At 43.9% G+C, this 15,513-nt stretch overlaps 2 protein-coding genes across 7 annotated transcripts in view; one reads left to right on the forward strand and one right to left on the reverse strand.

The window, feature by feature from the left end:
• Positions 1 to 13,502, reverse strand: part of ESR2 (estrogen receptor 2) — a 91,846-nt gene extending 78,344 nt beyond the window's left edge. For all 5 annotated transcript variants that reach the window (XM_064511959.1, XM_064511958.1, XM_064511956.1 and 2 more), the window contains exons 1-2: positions 13,370 to 13,502; positions 905 to 979 (exon numbers count right to left, since the gene is read on the reverse strand). The gene's annotated coding sequence lies outside the window, so the exon portion shown is untranslated. The remainder of the gene's footprint in view (positions 1 to 904; positions 980 to 13,369) is intronic.
• Positions 13,503 to 13,626: 124 nt separating this feature from the next.
• MTHFD1 (methylenetetrahydrofolate dehydrogenase, cyclohydrolase and formyltetrahydrofolate synthetase 1) overlaps positions 13,627 to 15,513 on the forward strand; it is a 46,305-nt gene continuing 44,418 nt past the window's right edge. Inside the window, exon 1 of one of the 2 annotated variants that reach the window (XM_064511954.1) lies at positions 13,627 to 13,863. Coding sequence is in view for 1 of the 2 variants with exons in the window: in XM_026114088.2 (XP_025969873.2) it covers positions 13,823 to 13,863 (41 nt within the window). In the remaining variant the exon portion in view is untranslated. The remainder of the gene's footprint in view (positions 13,864 to 15,513) is intronic. The other variant, XM_026114088.2, reaches the window with a different exon arrangement.

Here is a 15,513-nt window from a genome sequence, read left to right on the forward strand (position 1 = left end):
AGCTATTTCCTGGCTGTGTTTTTGGATAAAGTTGACCAGAGTCATAGCATAAGAGAGTGTCTTTCATCATTTAATAGGTATCCTGAATTCATTATCATTTTTGTATCTGGCTGACTGAGTTGCACCATCCTTAACCAGTCTGAGCATAACATCTATCAAGAGATGCTTGCCAGGGAAACAGCAAGCAGCTACAAATGTTCCATGTTCTTTTTGGCCCGAAAAGCAGTATTGGTCTCTCAGCTAACAAAAACTCTCCGTTTCTAAAAGAAATCTGCTAGTCTATTGGATCTTTTAAAAGAAGCTGATCTAATGGAGAAGCCAACTGGCTAGCAAGAAAGGAATTCAGTGAAAACCTGATACAAGCAAATGTATCAGAACACACACTTGTTTTGGGAGACTGGGGGTTTGAAACAGCCCACCCAATCTTACTATAGCTACTTACCTATCAAAAGCATGACTAAATTGCAGAAGAACCAAAAATCATGAGAGGAAATGAAGCATGTGAGTGTCTAAATAGGCAGATTCAATACATGTAACAGGAGCAAGCAGTCATGGCTTAGCCTCAGAAACGAGAGGTGAATTACTGGAAAGGCAGGACATCTAAAATGGGGAAGATGCAAGCAACTTTACTCAAAGGTGCAATTCCTATTTGCTAGGAGAAATAGCTGGGTTTTCATGAATACATCATAATCTTCCTATCTGCTACCACAATACTTGTCAGATCACACAGTTCCACCTGCCACAACATAAGAGTTATAAAACCCATAGGAAAATGGCAGAGACAAAGCTGTGATGAAGGCAGGACTAATTAAGCAAGAAACCATAGCATCCTGTTGATTAAAGGCTCTAGCCTTGTCTTTCACTGATAGAAATCTTTGGTCGAGATGGTGATACCCTTACTTACCTTGAGCAGCATCTTCCTAAATGACCTGGACAGTCAGGGGAGGGAGGTGCTATTGGACTAATCGGGGTACCATACCTAAAAGATAACAGAGATTATGCAAGTTTGCAGACAAAATTGAGACCATGTTGAGGATCTAAACCTCTCATCAGATTTTGACAGAAAATGCAGCCAGAAGAAGAAAAGTTTGTTCCCTTCTTCTCCCCTCCAGCTTGAGCCAGCCTATTATGCAAACATGCAGTAAGTGAGCAACAAACAAAAGATCTGTCATACTCCAAGGTAAAGCAGTTAATATCTTGCTCAGACCTTATATATAAATGAGTCATACCCTCTGTCCAAAGTTCCCCAGACATTGGAAGGAGGGTGCATAGGCATTTCAATTGAAATAACTGCCTTTTGTGAAACAACTAAGTGCTTCTCTTTCAAAAAGCATTCAATTTTGTTTTTCATGAACTGCGTTGTTCATATGTTAAAAGCAAATGGAAAGTATTGAGCAAACCATCTTTTGGCTGTAAATAAGGAAAAAATTTAACAATTTCTGTCATTCATGCTGCATCCAGAAGGCAGCTCCCGTGCAAGTATAATACATTAAAGCCCCTGTTACGCCATAACAAAACTCCAAATGAGTTGTGATTAATAATCAGTTTTCACTATCATCACTAGAACTAAACTTCACAGAAATCCCAGCTGATGATTTTTTTTTCTGTACTTCACCATGACTCTGAAGGATCTATGATCCTCAACTTATTATTATGCTTAAATAAATTATCATTTATTTTATATATCTAAGTATGACGGCTGCTCTTTAGAGCCAGCAGGGCTGAATATTCATTACCTGCAGTCTTGGTGGCTTTTCTGCAGTGAATGCAAGATCCTGCCCCCATGACATCCCTGAGTGATGACCACACCCTGCCCATAGGTCCACGAGCCCCATTTCAGCTCAGCCCTGGGCCTTCAGTCACTGCCTGAGCTATGCTACAGGTGAACCTCCAAGGCTCTGCGTCCTAAGCGGACCTTGGACCTGTGCTTTAAGTAGCCTGTCTCCTGGATGGACCCTGGCTGTATGCTGCAGCTGGTCTCCAGGCCTGTCTTTGGCCCTGTCTCCTGGATGGACTTTGGACACATGTTGTAGCCTCATCTCTAGCACTGCGCCTGGCTGTTTCTCCTTTGCTCCTGACTGGACTCCCTGGTTGGGCCCTGGCCTTGGTGATCCCTTGCCTTTGTGGAACTGCTGATGGACCCTGGTACCAGTACCCAGCTCTGCCCGCTGTGTTCAGAGCCTGTGGGACCGCCCCGTTGGTGAGGACACTGCCTGCGGTGGGGTCACCCTCAGCTCCTGGCTTATCTTCCCTAGGGAGCAGCCAGCCCTCGCTGCTCCCTGACAGTGACTCTCCAACCCCCCAAAATTTAAGCTTGTCTTACAGCTCTCCCGTTTCCTTTATCCTGTCTGTAAAAAGACACACAAAAATATTTTGTTTCCTCTGTTAATAATACAGGTGTAATACATGTGAGATTTTTTTTAGTTCATCTGAAGGCAAGATTCTCTATAGTATGTACCCTGTTCTTTAGACTAGACACAAAGCAAGGGGTCAAAACAGTCCTAGCTAATTTTTAGCCAGTAGAATTGTGGCTGAAGCCTAAAAGATTACAAATAGTCCAAAAAGAAAAAAAGTTTTGTCTTCAGCCTTACAAGCAGGAGCTCAGGGGGATACAGGCATATCCTGTTGTGAACTTCAGCTGCCTGCATGAAAATAGCCCTTTTCCACCAGATCAGACAAATGCTTAGGCTTTGCAAAATAAGGCCACGAGCCTAACCTAATGCCACTACCAGCCTTACACTACACTGTCTTTCCTCCTCACTGTCCAGAAAAGGTTCGCAGCATGTTTCTCTTCTCTGTTACAAGAGCTCCCCTTAGCGTCAAATACATGAGTAACAGCGCTAGCTGCACTAGCCATGTGCAGCCTACCTTGGGTCCAGTCTTCCAGACTCTGGCATAAAACAGCCATGTAGTCCCTAAACTAAATGTAAAATGTACCATATTTACTACGTGTTGCAGTTAAAACACAGTACCTAGAACAGTCAGATAGAAATGTCTGTAGCTTGTTCCAGTTTCGCAACTGTTCAAGGAGTTTTAAGGAGAAACCCAAAGGCAGGTCACTCAGCAACAAAACCACTCTACAGCGTGGTTTCAATGTCTTGTTATCACTGCAGGCACAGGGAAACTGTTTTGTCTTCTACCACGTTGGATTTTACTAGGTTTATTCCAGGAATGGTTTTGGTATTGGGAAAAAAAATCAGAAAACAGTTAGATTTGTACAGTTCTTGCTCAAGGTAATGAATACTGCAAATATTCATAAAACAAGTTTGGGTGGCAGTTCTGTGCTTAATTCACAGTCCTGTTTAATTCAGCTTAATGTTTTCCTTTTTTGTATTTTTTTCTTTTTCCTTTTTTTTCTTGGATGGCATGGGGGACTTCTGATTTTCCATCCCCCTAGCAAAGCCAGAAGTATCTAGACTCCTCCAAGGGGGACTCCTGACTGTTCCCACCTGCGGGATATGGTGCTGCTAAAAATCTCTTGACAAGCCCATGGTTTACAGGGAAGAGACTGACACGGGAGATCTCACTATTGCTTTTCTCTAAATAACTGACTCCTTCCAACCAGAACCAAGAGCATGACGAGGCTTGTAATGCTGGTAAGGCCTCAGGCAAAATGCTGTCTGGTCTAGCAGGGGAGCACACGCTTCACTGGGAACTCCGCCACTTTCCGAGCGGCTTCAGCACGTGCTGTCCCTGCTGCTTCTCATGAGAGGGTGGAGGAAAAGGTTCAGTTAACACCCACTGCTCCCTACCCTCTTCAGAGCTGGTAGTGACAGCGCTACTTTTTACCAAGACAGTTTTTCAGTATTATTTAAATACAGCTGTTGGGGTTTTGTGGAACAGCACTGAGGGCCTGAGCTTGTGACATTCATCACATGCAGCTTGAAACGTCCCTTCTGCTCTGTGCTGATTTTCATCTGGTGCTCATCTCCACAGATACCGGGTGCAGTATCTGCTCTTTCTGATGCAGAGTCAGAGACATATTCAGAGTCTAAAACACATTTACATCCTAAGTGTTTGCTTTTGGCTGGCCCCTTGGCTTTCAGAGGTGCTTAGTCCACAGGGAACACTGTGCCCATGGATGTAGCTGACAGCTAACCCAATCTAGACCTCACAGGGTGATCTTAAAGGAGCTCTTTATAAAATTTATATTTTTACAGCACTAAGAAAAAAGCACTGATGTCTATTCTTGCTGTGTGAGAAGCATTTACTTTGGACTTCTGCTGTAGTTGAAATGTCCCTCACTACTTGAAAAAATATTTACTGATTCTTCTTCAAAGCAAATTAACAGAAAGAACAGAAATTTTCTGCATATCCAGAATAATTTTAAAAAGTTGTAAAAATCTTTAGCAACTTAATCTTCTGCCAATTCTTTATTTTCCTTGGCTGGCTGCTAGTGTTACTGTCTGTTTGCTTTTATGTCATAGGGTCAAGCACCCACATTGTGACGTTTGTATCATTGTACCATGGGTATTGCATCAACTGTGATAACAGATGACACTGATATAGCCATAAAGCAAATGGCAAAATTCCCACTGACTTCAGGGGACTGCAATTTCACATAGTATGTACAATAGCACCACTGTAACAGGAACACCAGGATCCTATATGGTTACATATGCTATGGCACTGTGACACCAAAAACCAAATGAGGGACTTTCTGGCCTGCAGTTTTGGACAGGCCCAGTTTGAATGGCAGTATGGATTTCAGCTTCTTAATCCTGCCTTAAAAAGTATTTGAGACTGCACAAATGCAATCAAATTCCTAATATGCAACAGCAATCTCTGCATAAGCAGTGTGCTAAGAGCTCCAGAGAAAAGTTCACCCTGTCTTCCTCAGAAAGTATCAGGTATGGATGAACACCTGGACTATGCCCACCTTGTCTAATTCCCTCACACATTAACACACTCCCCCTCAGACTCCAGCTACTGCATAACTAAAGGGAGCACTGCAGAAACATGATACAGGTTCACGTTCGTATGTTTGTCTTTCCAAACCGGAGCATTCTGATTGACTAATGAATGGGCATGCAGTAGCTAGCTGAGAGGTCTGTTCCCATGAAAACCTGAAAAGGACTCCTGCCAACAAGGCTTTGAACACTCTAAATTTTAGATCAAAGAAAGCTAAACCCAAAGCTGGCAGTTATTACAGCAAACTAGTCTCACATCTTCCATTAGCCCAGAGTACACTTATCACTGCACCAATGGAAGATCACTCCCTCTTCATTAGTGTCATCTTTTCTGAGGCAGAGCTGTGTACCTCCAAGGAAAGAAGCAGATAGAAGAACATTGCAATCACATCTGGATCACCTGTCACCTGAAAGTATAGCAAAAATTGCCACTTACTGATTCTCCAAAGTTCCCTCATTCTTCAGGGTTTTCCTAGTTCCAGGAACAAGTTTGCATGTGTACATGCTGCCATTGATACATATCAATGTATCAATGTCTGAGTTCAGACTCTTTTAATCAACACCAGGTAACAGCACCTGTATCCCAAATCACAGGCATAAAGTGAGGTGGTGAACCAGACAAACCTTTGTTCCTCCTCTCTGCCTGTGTGCAAGCTAGTAGTATCTGAGCCTCTTTACTCACTAAAATAGTTGAAGATAGTTGAATATAGATCAATATGAATGTTACAGAATTGTTACACTCTGTCCTTTAAGAAAGAAATACACTTTTTTATTTGCCTGTGTCAGCCCCATTTCCGGATCCCTCAATACAATTCAAGATGACTTTTCACACTTTAGAAATCACCCTTCATGTAAAACCATAATGTTTCCCTGCCATGAGCACCCATGCTCACAGTGCCTGAGTGAAGGACACCATGTGTGCTGTCTCAAAATCAGATTTTCTTTCAAAAAATCCAAATTGCCAGGGAGTCCTGTGTGAAAATGCTCCTGCTTGAGATGTCAACATGCCCTGCTTCAGATCCCAGGACAACCAGGAAAGCGGCCTCTCAGTATTCCTCTGAAAACACGTGGGCTGCCTTCCTCATTCATCACGCAGGGTAAATGTTCCGTCATCCTGTGACTTGTATAAATCATAGGAAAAATAGTCCACAAAGGGAAAACTCTTTGTCTGCTTCACTAGATCCTTCCACAAAGCTCCATGAATGCTACTGAACCCTCAAAGGTCCAGGACAAGGTCCCAGATGGGTTCCTGTGTCAGCAGCTCAGACTATACCGTCTTTGCAGTGATATGGCATGATGATTGGCGCTAGTCTACACGCTGTGAGCCTTCCTGTGGCCTGGCCAACCTTCAGTCACTGTCTCTTCCCTAGGGCTCCTGTGCAGAGTTTCTGAGCACAGGCTCACAGTCAGCTCTGCACAGCAGTGGGGCTCCAAAGCAAAGCTATTGCACATGCAACCACTGTAAGAGTGCTGGGGCCCACAGACTGGAGATGCCGAAACGCTTAGCTTCAAAATGGTGTCTGGAGGTGAGAGGGGACCAGAAGGGCCCTTAATGTGCTTTTTGCCAACTATACCTGGCACAGTCCATTGGACAAAACATTAGTCTGCCCTGCTGGATTATTTAAAGCTGGAGACAGGAGCAAAGGACAGGCCATTTCATGGCAGAAACTTTCTAATCAGATCTCAAGCTGGTTTATGAGTTGGAAAACATAGAGAGACACTTCACAGTAGTAGACACAAGCAACCCTTGCTGTTCTTTTGAGAAATGTTTCTCCCAGAGACATGTAGGACAGATACAAGGTCTCCGTAGACTTATAAGTTACCACTGTTCTTCTCTGACCCAGCTCAGCATATGAGAAGGGACACATTCCATAGCTCCAGGGCAAACATTAGCAATGTGTCACTGAATCTGCTGTCTCTGCCAGGCTCTGCTTCATTTATAAACGGAGCAGTTCCTGTTTTAAAATACCAGACAAATTGCACCGTTCGTAGGCAAAAGTAAAGGACAAAAATGTGAACTTGGACTGGAAGCTGACAAAGTTTTGGGATACAAGGGTTTGCAGTACAAGGCATGTGAGCTGGGAGATCTGCACACATATACAGGCTTTTGTCAAGACTGTTCCAGAAAAGGGTTTTTCTTGTGTTGTTAATGCTGTAAATGAGTGTGGAACAAGCTTATAGTAAGCTCTCTTATGTTGATACTGTTCAGAGTGAAAAAGAATGAGATACCTAAATGGTTTGTGCGCCCACCCCTTTCAAACTCCATTCAAGTTCTGCTCAGGAGAAGCTGAAACTCAGCTCCAAATATTGAGATTATGAGACCTTCAAGGAAAGGAAAATCTTTTTGTTTCATACGTGTGTGTGCACGTGCTTATATATACAGCATCTCACAGAATGAAGGTCCAGTCCCTGGCTGGGCTGGTAGCTGATACTACAGTGTAAATCATTAATAATTAATACAAAGTTTATTACTATAGTATATTGAGTAATTGGTATTACCCCTATTTACTTTAACCAGGCAGGTCCCAGGAAGATGTTCACAAACCTACTCCCACTATGGCTAAATTAATGTTTTCAAATGAATGCAAAAAGCACTCAAAAAGACTGTTTCTACACTGATGAACTGAATATGACTGTCTGGCACCCAGAGCCTTTTATTTTACAGTGATCCAAGGACTTTCATGCCAATCCCTCTCCAGAGATATAACAGTGATCTGTTTTTCCAGAGCAGTCAAATTAGGCACCTTCCTTCTTCAATTTACTGTTCCTTTATAATCACAAACAACAGTCACTGAACCAGGACAATGGAAAATAAATATGTATTTTTATTGTTAATGCTAAGAAATTAGAGTCTAAGGACAATGGAAAATAAATATGTATTTTTATTGCTAATGCTAAGAAATTAGAGTCTAATTATGAAGAACCCCAGCAAGGAGATAATGAACCGCAGGATGAAGAAATATATCTGTATTTCAGAGACAGAAAAAAATGTGTACATCAAGTAGGGGAAAGAATCATTCACTACAGTATGTGTATGGTACCTTATCCATCCTGTTTCCACTAAATCTAACCAACAGACTCACATGGCCAAAAGGTGTCTATGCAAAAGGTGAAGTGCACAAAATTTCTGTGGGTTAGAAGAAAAATTCAGACATCCGATCTATTACATATTATAATGAAATGATTCATGTCTTTCCTGGACCTCTCAGAATAGAAGGCATGGTGCAACCTATCCTGTTTGTCCCTAACTTCTTCCTATTTCTCCCTTTTTCCTCTACCCATGCATCTCAGAAATTCTCCCAGCTGTAAATGGTTGGAGACCAGCAATACCACATATGCTTGCCCTGTTTTTACAGTCTTCCTTATGTATCTGCAGTTGGCCACTCTCAGAGCCATGATCCTGAACTGGAAAAAACTTCTGTCTGATCTGGTATAGTCAGTTATGATCTAAAGGTGACTGTTTAGAAAAAAAGTGATGTTGTAGAATCAGGAATGCTTTAAGTAAAAGCATCTTACAGGCACAACTTCTTATGCCTGCTGCGTATTATGAACTCTGTATATACAACAGTATTAAACACTGCTCAGTGTTTCAAACCAGATAATGAGACAAGCATAAATACTGCATCATCTAAGTCTGAAGTGGGAAACTCCATTTATCTGTATTTACCTCTAAAAGCTTCACTTGCTGAAATCATGGTCTGTGGGAAAGCTGGTTTCATGCCAGCCTCGGACTTCCCCTATCATAGGCTTCTCAGGACCCATCCAGCCTTCTCCTTTCTCTGCAGGACACTGCAGCAACAGGAATTGTTGGGATCAGAGAATACCCTGTTCTCCTCTGGAATAGCTAATGCTCCCTTGTGGAGGAGGTTCTTGCAGAGGTGGCAAAGAGTGACACTATTTTGTTCTGCCAGGGATGTCCTCTCTCCAGCTCGGAGAATTATATGGGAGTTTGTGTGCATTAAATTATAACAGACATTATCTTCTGGACATCTTCCTCCTACTTTCAGTCCTGAAACTCACTTTTCTCTCTGCCTATCCCCTGCACGTGTCAGTGTGGCAGCTAAAACTCCTTACACAGATAGAAAGATGGAATTGGTATAGCTGTTATTTCTACAGAAAAATAATACTGAGAATGCATTTTTCATAGTTGTCTTGTGCAATTCTGTTGTTTGAAAAAAAGAAGGAAAAGTCCTACATAGCCACAAGCCATTAACTAAAAGTTATTAGCCACAGAGAATAAGGTGGAGTTGGAAATGACAAGCCAATTAATCTCAGCAACACTATTTGTGTTTTTTATTTTGCTTTAGGCAATCACTTAATCCTTCCTTCTCAGTTACCTTATCTGGAAAACGTGGTAATACTTTACTCACAGGGGGGCTGGAATAGTGAATTAGGCTGTTTGTTTATTGCACGGAGTGCCACAGCATGCTGTAGAAATATTAGGAATGGCTATTATGTGAAAGATAGGACTACTTAGAAAATGGTTTGTTTACTGTGAATAATCTCTTAACTTCAAAGAGTCAGGACAACCTAGGGCCCAAATTTATCAAGCGCTGTGGCACTGTTCCCAATGGAATCAAGTGTGACACAAAATTCTTCAAAGGGTTAACAAGACATCTTTCTTCTACAGGATTCCTGAGAGGTCAGTGAGAAGTGCTGGAAGATTTCTGTATGAAGGCAAGGTGATGTATCTAAGACAGGTTAGCTAAAAGAGCAATCAAAAAAAAAAAGAAACCCACACAAAACAACCAATGGAAAATATGCATCGCTAGCCTAGGAACTCCAATGGATGTTTGGAGATCACCTGACCTAGTTCTGATGTACGTCTTCAGAGTGCCAGATAAGCTATGCCCACACACAAAACCCCTGCATGGTTGGCAAGTGAGGGGCAAGCTTAAGGGGTCATAAACTACAGCAGAGACCTATTTATTGTTGCCACTCTATTGGAGACAACCAGCTTTACACCCCTGACAGAAAAATCTACAATGAAGGCACCCTTTGCCTGCTTTATAGCAAAGCAGTTCACTGTAGTTAAAACTGCTTTTTGAAGTGATTTGACTAATCTAGCTGCCTTTGCATTGAAGTTGATGAGGAGCACTCCAAGTCCCTGTTCCAAAAGTTTAGGCATAGGACCAGGAACCCTGAGCAAAAGGCATCGGTAGGCAGCCAGAGAGCAAACAGCATCTTAACCCAGACAGCCATTTCTGCAATGACCATCCAGCAGCAGACTGCATCACCAACTTGCTACATTTTGTGATGTGTCCATCTAAGAACCAAGGGGAACTTGAGATAGCTCAACAGACCAGGGGATAATAATCTTTAGGAAACACTTTGTGATGGAACAAATGTTAGCTCACACTGTCTAATGTAATAATAAACACAGCTTAGCTATGAGGGCTATTTCAAAGTGTGTACACTGAGATCAATCTCAAGCCTTACATCAAAGTTCTGTTATCTTCTGATCAAAGTGAGAGCTGACCAATAGCATGCTTTTAAATGTATCGCTGTGACCCTGCTACTAAGCTCTGTTCAACGTCACTAAAAGTAAGCTACGTTCTAACCTGTTCCAACATTGAGTAACTTTACTCATTTAACCAATCCTGCTTTGTTCAGTGGGACACGTCTGAGCTGAAAAGGTTCTCCAGAAGTGTTTGAAGAATCAAAGTTGAATACTGTTTTTCTGAAGCATGCTCTAGCAAACAGACTTTCTCCAAATGTGTTTTCTGACCTACATAAAGCTAATCTACTTTTCTGTTCCTCGTCCTCCTCTATTGGAAGTGATTCAGCTGGGACAGAAAGATGTCCTATCCTAACTGTTCTACTTAATGGGTAAAGCAAACTCTAACATTCTTCCTTAGTTTGCTGATAAAAGGTCAGTTCCTCACAACAAGTTGCACCTTCTGGGGCCCTGTGCAACCACAGGCTCAGCTGTTAGCTCACCAGCAACACTGAGAGTCTTTCTGGCAGGTATTTTGCAGGCTTCATGGCTTTTTTAAAGAGCGACCTCCATGACTTTTGACATGTTAGGTAAGAGGGGGGTGGATGCAAAGGTAAACAATCAAACTGTGGGAGTTGCCAAATCAAAGCCAAGGATGCCTGGCAGGTGAGGGAAGCAGAACAACTGTTCTGGGGCAGCACTCAGAGCAGAGACATCTCAGAAACCCTAAGGCTTCAGGATCCCCTGCAGTAGCTGTTTTTATCCTTTTTCATCCTAACAGCCTTTAGAGGATAAGTCTGCTCTGGTACAACATGGACTATGCTCAGTGCTCCATTCTTATCATGGCATTAGGCTTTTTTCCTCATATTTTTGCATTAACATGGTCAAAAGTAGTGTATTCAAAGTATAAAACAGTGATCATTGCTCCCAACTTTGTGCATAATTTCACATTTGTTTCCTTTGCCACTGTGCTTCCTTGAGATTTCCTTTATATGATACTAGCCCTAACTTTTCTGCTGCATTTAGGAGCTGGATACAGCTTTGACATGAACTGAGCAGAGGGGTCTGTTCAGCCATTTCTCATCACCCAGTCCCTTTTCCATGGGGAAGGTCCCATCCCATTCCTGGTATTTTGACTTCAGGATGACAATCAAGATGAAATGTTAAAGAAGGTATACATAAAGGCACGACACCCACAACTTCTGAGTAGCAATCTGAGCTTTAGTGCCTCACTACGAGAAAATTTAGGAATACAAAAGATATTTCTCCTATGATAAAAAGAAGGTTAGTTAGACTGATTTTTCTGGCATAAGCATTTAAAATCCATCCCCAAAAATGAGAGTCTGGCTTAAAAATCATGAAATAAGAAAAGGAAGCTGTTTGAGTTATTTTTACTTCCCTACTCATTTTTTAGACTTTACAATACATTCAGGTCACTTTCAAAATTTTATCTGCCAAAATCAGTGCTAGAAAGTTACCTTTTTAACTAAAATTTCTCCTGAGCATGTTTTTTCAGGAGCTGGAACACTAAGAAAATTGGCATATGATGCAAGACTAGCACACATACAAATCATGCAAGCTACCAACCCTGGGCAGGAAACTACAACTCCTGATGACACCAGCTTCTGCTCACTCTGCAAATCAGGTCACCTGAATGAGTTGGATTTCTTCTTTTTCTTTTCTTGCTTGATATTTTTACACTATTGTTCGGCGTGTCAAATCTTTGTTGGCAAAGGCTGTTTTTGTGAGCTTTTGCTGTCCTTAACTAAAGGGGTGTGTCTTTTGAATTCTTTTAAAAACAGGGTTTTTTTTCCCCAAGAGTTCATTCAGGCCTCAGATAAAGGCAACAGCAAAAACAAACAAGGCACAGAATTTTAAGCAGCCTAGAAAAAAATCCCTTCTCTTAGTTACTTGTATAATCTGTTTAAATTGTATAGTTCCACAACTGTTAGAACAGTCCAGCAAATACAGGGACTATATAATGAAAAAAGTTCTTTCTAGCTTTTTCTATTTAGCATATAAAAGCTTCAAAATGCAAAATTTTACCTCTTTTCCAAGTCACTTTTAAAGAGAAATTTCTGACCTCTCATGCTATAATTGTAATGTATTCTTAACTTAAAATGGTTTGACTCCTCAAGAGACAGTAAGTTCTCTCCTCACTAAAAAAAAAAAGCAGAGAAAAACAAAAAAGTAAAAAAGCCACAGCTATGGAAGAAAACCAAGGAGAAAAGCCTTACCCTCAGACAAGTTTTGAACTATGTATGTATTTTATTCCCCTCCTAGAATCCCAGAGAAGCAATCCTAAAGCTTCTGAAGCAAAAGGACCCCTACATGTCATAGCTTTGTGTCCTAGAAGGGAGCTGAAGGGGCTTGTACTTCTCCCTCCTCAAAACCTGACAGTTCCCAAGCCCATTTGTGAAATGATTACCTTATGGCAGGACTGCATACTCTCTTAGCAGACTTTTTGGAACAAGAACTTGCTCTTTTCAAACCCTATATAAAGCAAAAACCTGAGTTAGTGGGGACACTTTGCCAGTTCCTTGTCCCTCACCCTGCTAGTGGTGGTCTCTTGCAGACTGACCTGTTCTCTGACCATGTGCTAGACCTCAGTAGTAAAAAGTGATGATTTCCTCAAAGTCTCTGGGTCCTAACCTTGCTTTGCCTGAGCAAGTCTGCCTCACCTGCGGTATCTGACTGCTTTTCCCATCTCCACATCTGGCTTGACCATAACCATGCATTTGCTGTGCGCTGGAGAAAACCACAGAAGCTCACTCTCAGCAACATCCTAAAAGGTCTACTCTAACCTGCAGATTAAGGAAAAGCACTGGTTACAGAAATAATAGTGGACACGGGGAGCAGCACAAATCTGAGCAGCCTGTTTGAGAGGTACACAACGAGCTCTCCCCCAGGCCCGAGGGGACTGCTCACTCCGAGCACACCTCCGGAGAGGCCCCCAGGCGCTCGCTCCTACCACCCACGAAGACTCCCATGAACCTGAGGCCAAAATCCCTCTCTTCGTTACCATCCGCGCTGGCCGGAAGAGCCGGGTGACCCCACGCTGGACAAACACGCCGAAGCGCCGCAGAGGACACACAGGCGCCTTTTGTTTTACTTTAAACCCGCAGCGCTGCAGCCCCGCGTCCCGCCCCGGCGCCTTCTCCTCAGCGCAGGGGCGCGCGGCGCCTCCGAAGCGGCTCGGCGGCCATTTCGCGGCGCCGCCGACCTCCCACCCCTCTGCCGGGCGGCGGGACGCAGGCGGACGGGCACCTCACAGCGGCGGGGCGGGAAGGGGGAGAAGGAGGAGGAGGAGAAAGAGGAGGGGAAGTGGCATGGCCCCGCGGGCGGCGCTTGCGCGGCGGCGCCGAAAGTTTGGGGCCACGTGGGGCGCGGAGTAGGGCCGCGGCGGGGGCAGCGCTGCCCGCACTCGCTCCGGGAGCCTCGCCGCGCTCGGCCGCCGCCTCCCCCCGCCCTCACCATGGCCCCCGCCGAGATCCTCAGCGGCAAGATAGTCTCCGCGTACGTACCGGCGGCTGCGGGAGCCGCTGCCCCGCCGCGCCCGCCCGGCCTCCCGCCGCTGCCGTGCCCGAGCTCGGCGGGCTCCTTCCGCGGGGGGGGGCGGCCGGGGCTGCCCAAGCCCCCAGCGTGCGAGGGAGCTCTGCCGCCCTCGGGGTGGCTGTGCTCGTGGAGGAAACCTGTGTCTCGGGGGGAACGAGCAGCTGGGGGGTCCCCGGAGGCGGGGCGGGGGGTGCCCGGGCCGCCCAGCCCTGCTCGCCGCGGTGAGCCCGGGCGAGGGGCTTGCGGCACCCTGTCAGGTGTCGGCGTCGCGTTCAAAGCGCGGCTTGTGGGCTGGAAGCAGCAAAAGTTATTAAGCAGCCTAGAGCGAAATAATATTCTTAAGGATCTCAGAAACATTTAAAATACTGTCACGCTATCCCCGAAAAACTCAGCCTGTCTTGTCTACTTCATTCTCCGCGGCACCTTCTGCCACCAGGCCCCAGCGGTGCCCTGGGGCCGCTCAGCATCCTCGTTGGCGATGGCCTGCGGCCAGGCGGAGCAGCCAGCTGGTTTCTAGCCTTAGGTGTTTGAGTAGTGCTTTGAGGATCCTTTACGGGCAGGAGTTGGGAACTTGTTTAGATACGGTCTCTGTTTTCGTGTTATACAAGCGTTAGTCACGCCTTTTTAAAATAAAATAAGTTAATCCACGTATTGGACAATGTTAGGAAGGATCTCAGTGTGTGCCCTGCCAGAGGTGTTTGAAGGGTTTGTCTGACCCTAAAGGAAGAGGATTCTTTCTGTTCCTCAGTTTCTATTTGGCCGTCAAGCCCTGAGTATAGGTCAGCCTGTGTTGTATATTTTAGTTTGCTTATTTTTCCTACTGCTACTAAACACGGGCTTGCTTTTAGGTGTTGCTGAGTACAACACATGTACCTCTGACTGACAGCAGAGCATTTGTAAAAACTAGGCCTGAAATGTTTGGAAACTAGGCCTGAAATCATCCGAATATCCATGACAAAAGGCTGCTTGCATTGTAATTTTTGAGCCAGTTACTGGAATGATAATTTGGGTACTTCAGTCTCAGTCTTGTGTGCTTCATCTGACCATCATGCTTCTGGCAAGTCTTGAAGCCAGTGAGTCCTGCCTGCCTTGTGTCTGGTACTGGTAGAGCTCAGCTTTGCCTACTGCAGATTTCCCTTCTCTGGCATAGAAACCGCCCCTGAAGTATAGTAGGCCCTTGCAAGCTACACGTTATTGCAACTGTAGACTTACTATAAATCAGGAAAGGTAGTAATTTAGGTAGGATGAGTATGTTTGCTAGATATCCTGAGCATTCACTGTAAAACTTCTAGCTTCTTTGACAGTATTTTTTTTTTTTTTACATTTTTTAGATACAGTAGGGAGATATTTCATTTCTTCTGCTGCTTATTTACTGAATTACATTAGCAACTTCAGAGATGAGGATCTCTGTGATGTGCAAATATCTAGGAAGAGGCATATGGTTTTAATAGGTGCATACAGGAGAAAGGATTACGTTGTTTCCAGTCACATTTTGAAGTGTTTGGCCGAAACCTATCTCAGAGGCATCCAGTCTTGACCTGAAGACCATATGAAATGGAAAAATAATTTCAACTGTACAGCTCTCCTCCTTCAGTTTCTTTATTTCTTCTA

The sequence above is a fragment of the Dromaius novaehollandiae genome, chromosome 5, assembly GCF_036370855.1.
Source record: "Dromaius novaehollandiae isolate bDroNov1 chromosome 5, bDroNov1.hap1, whole genome shotgun sequence".
Taxonomy (NCBI): Eukaryota; Metazoa; Chordata; class Aves; order Casuariiformes; family Dromaiidae; genus Dromaius; species Dromaius novaehollandiae.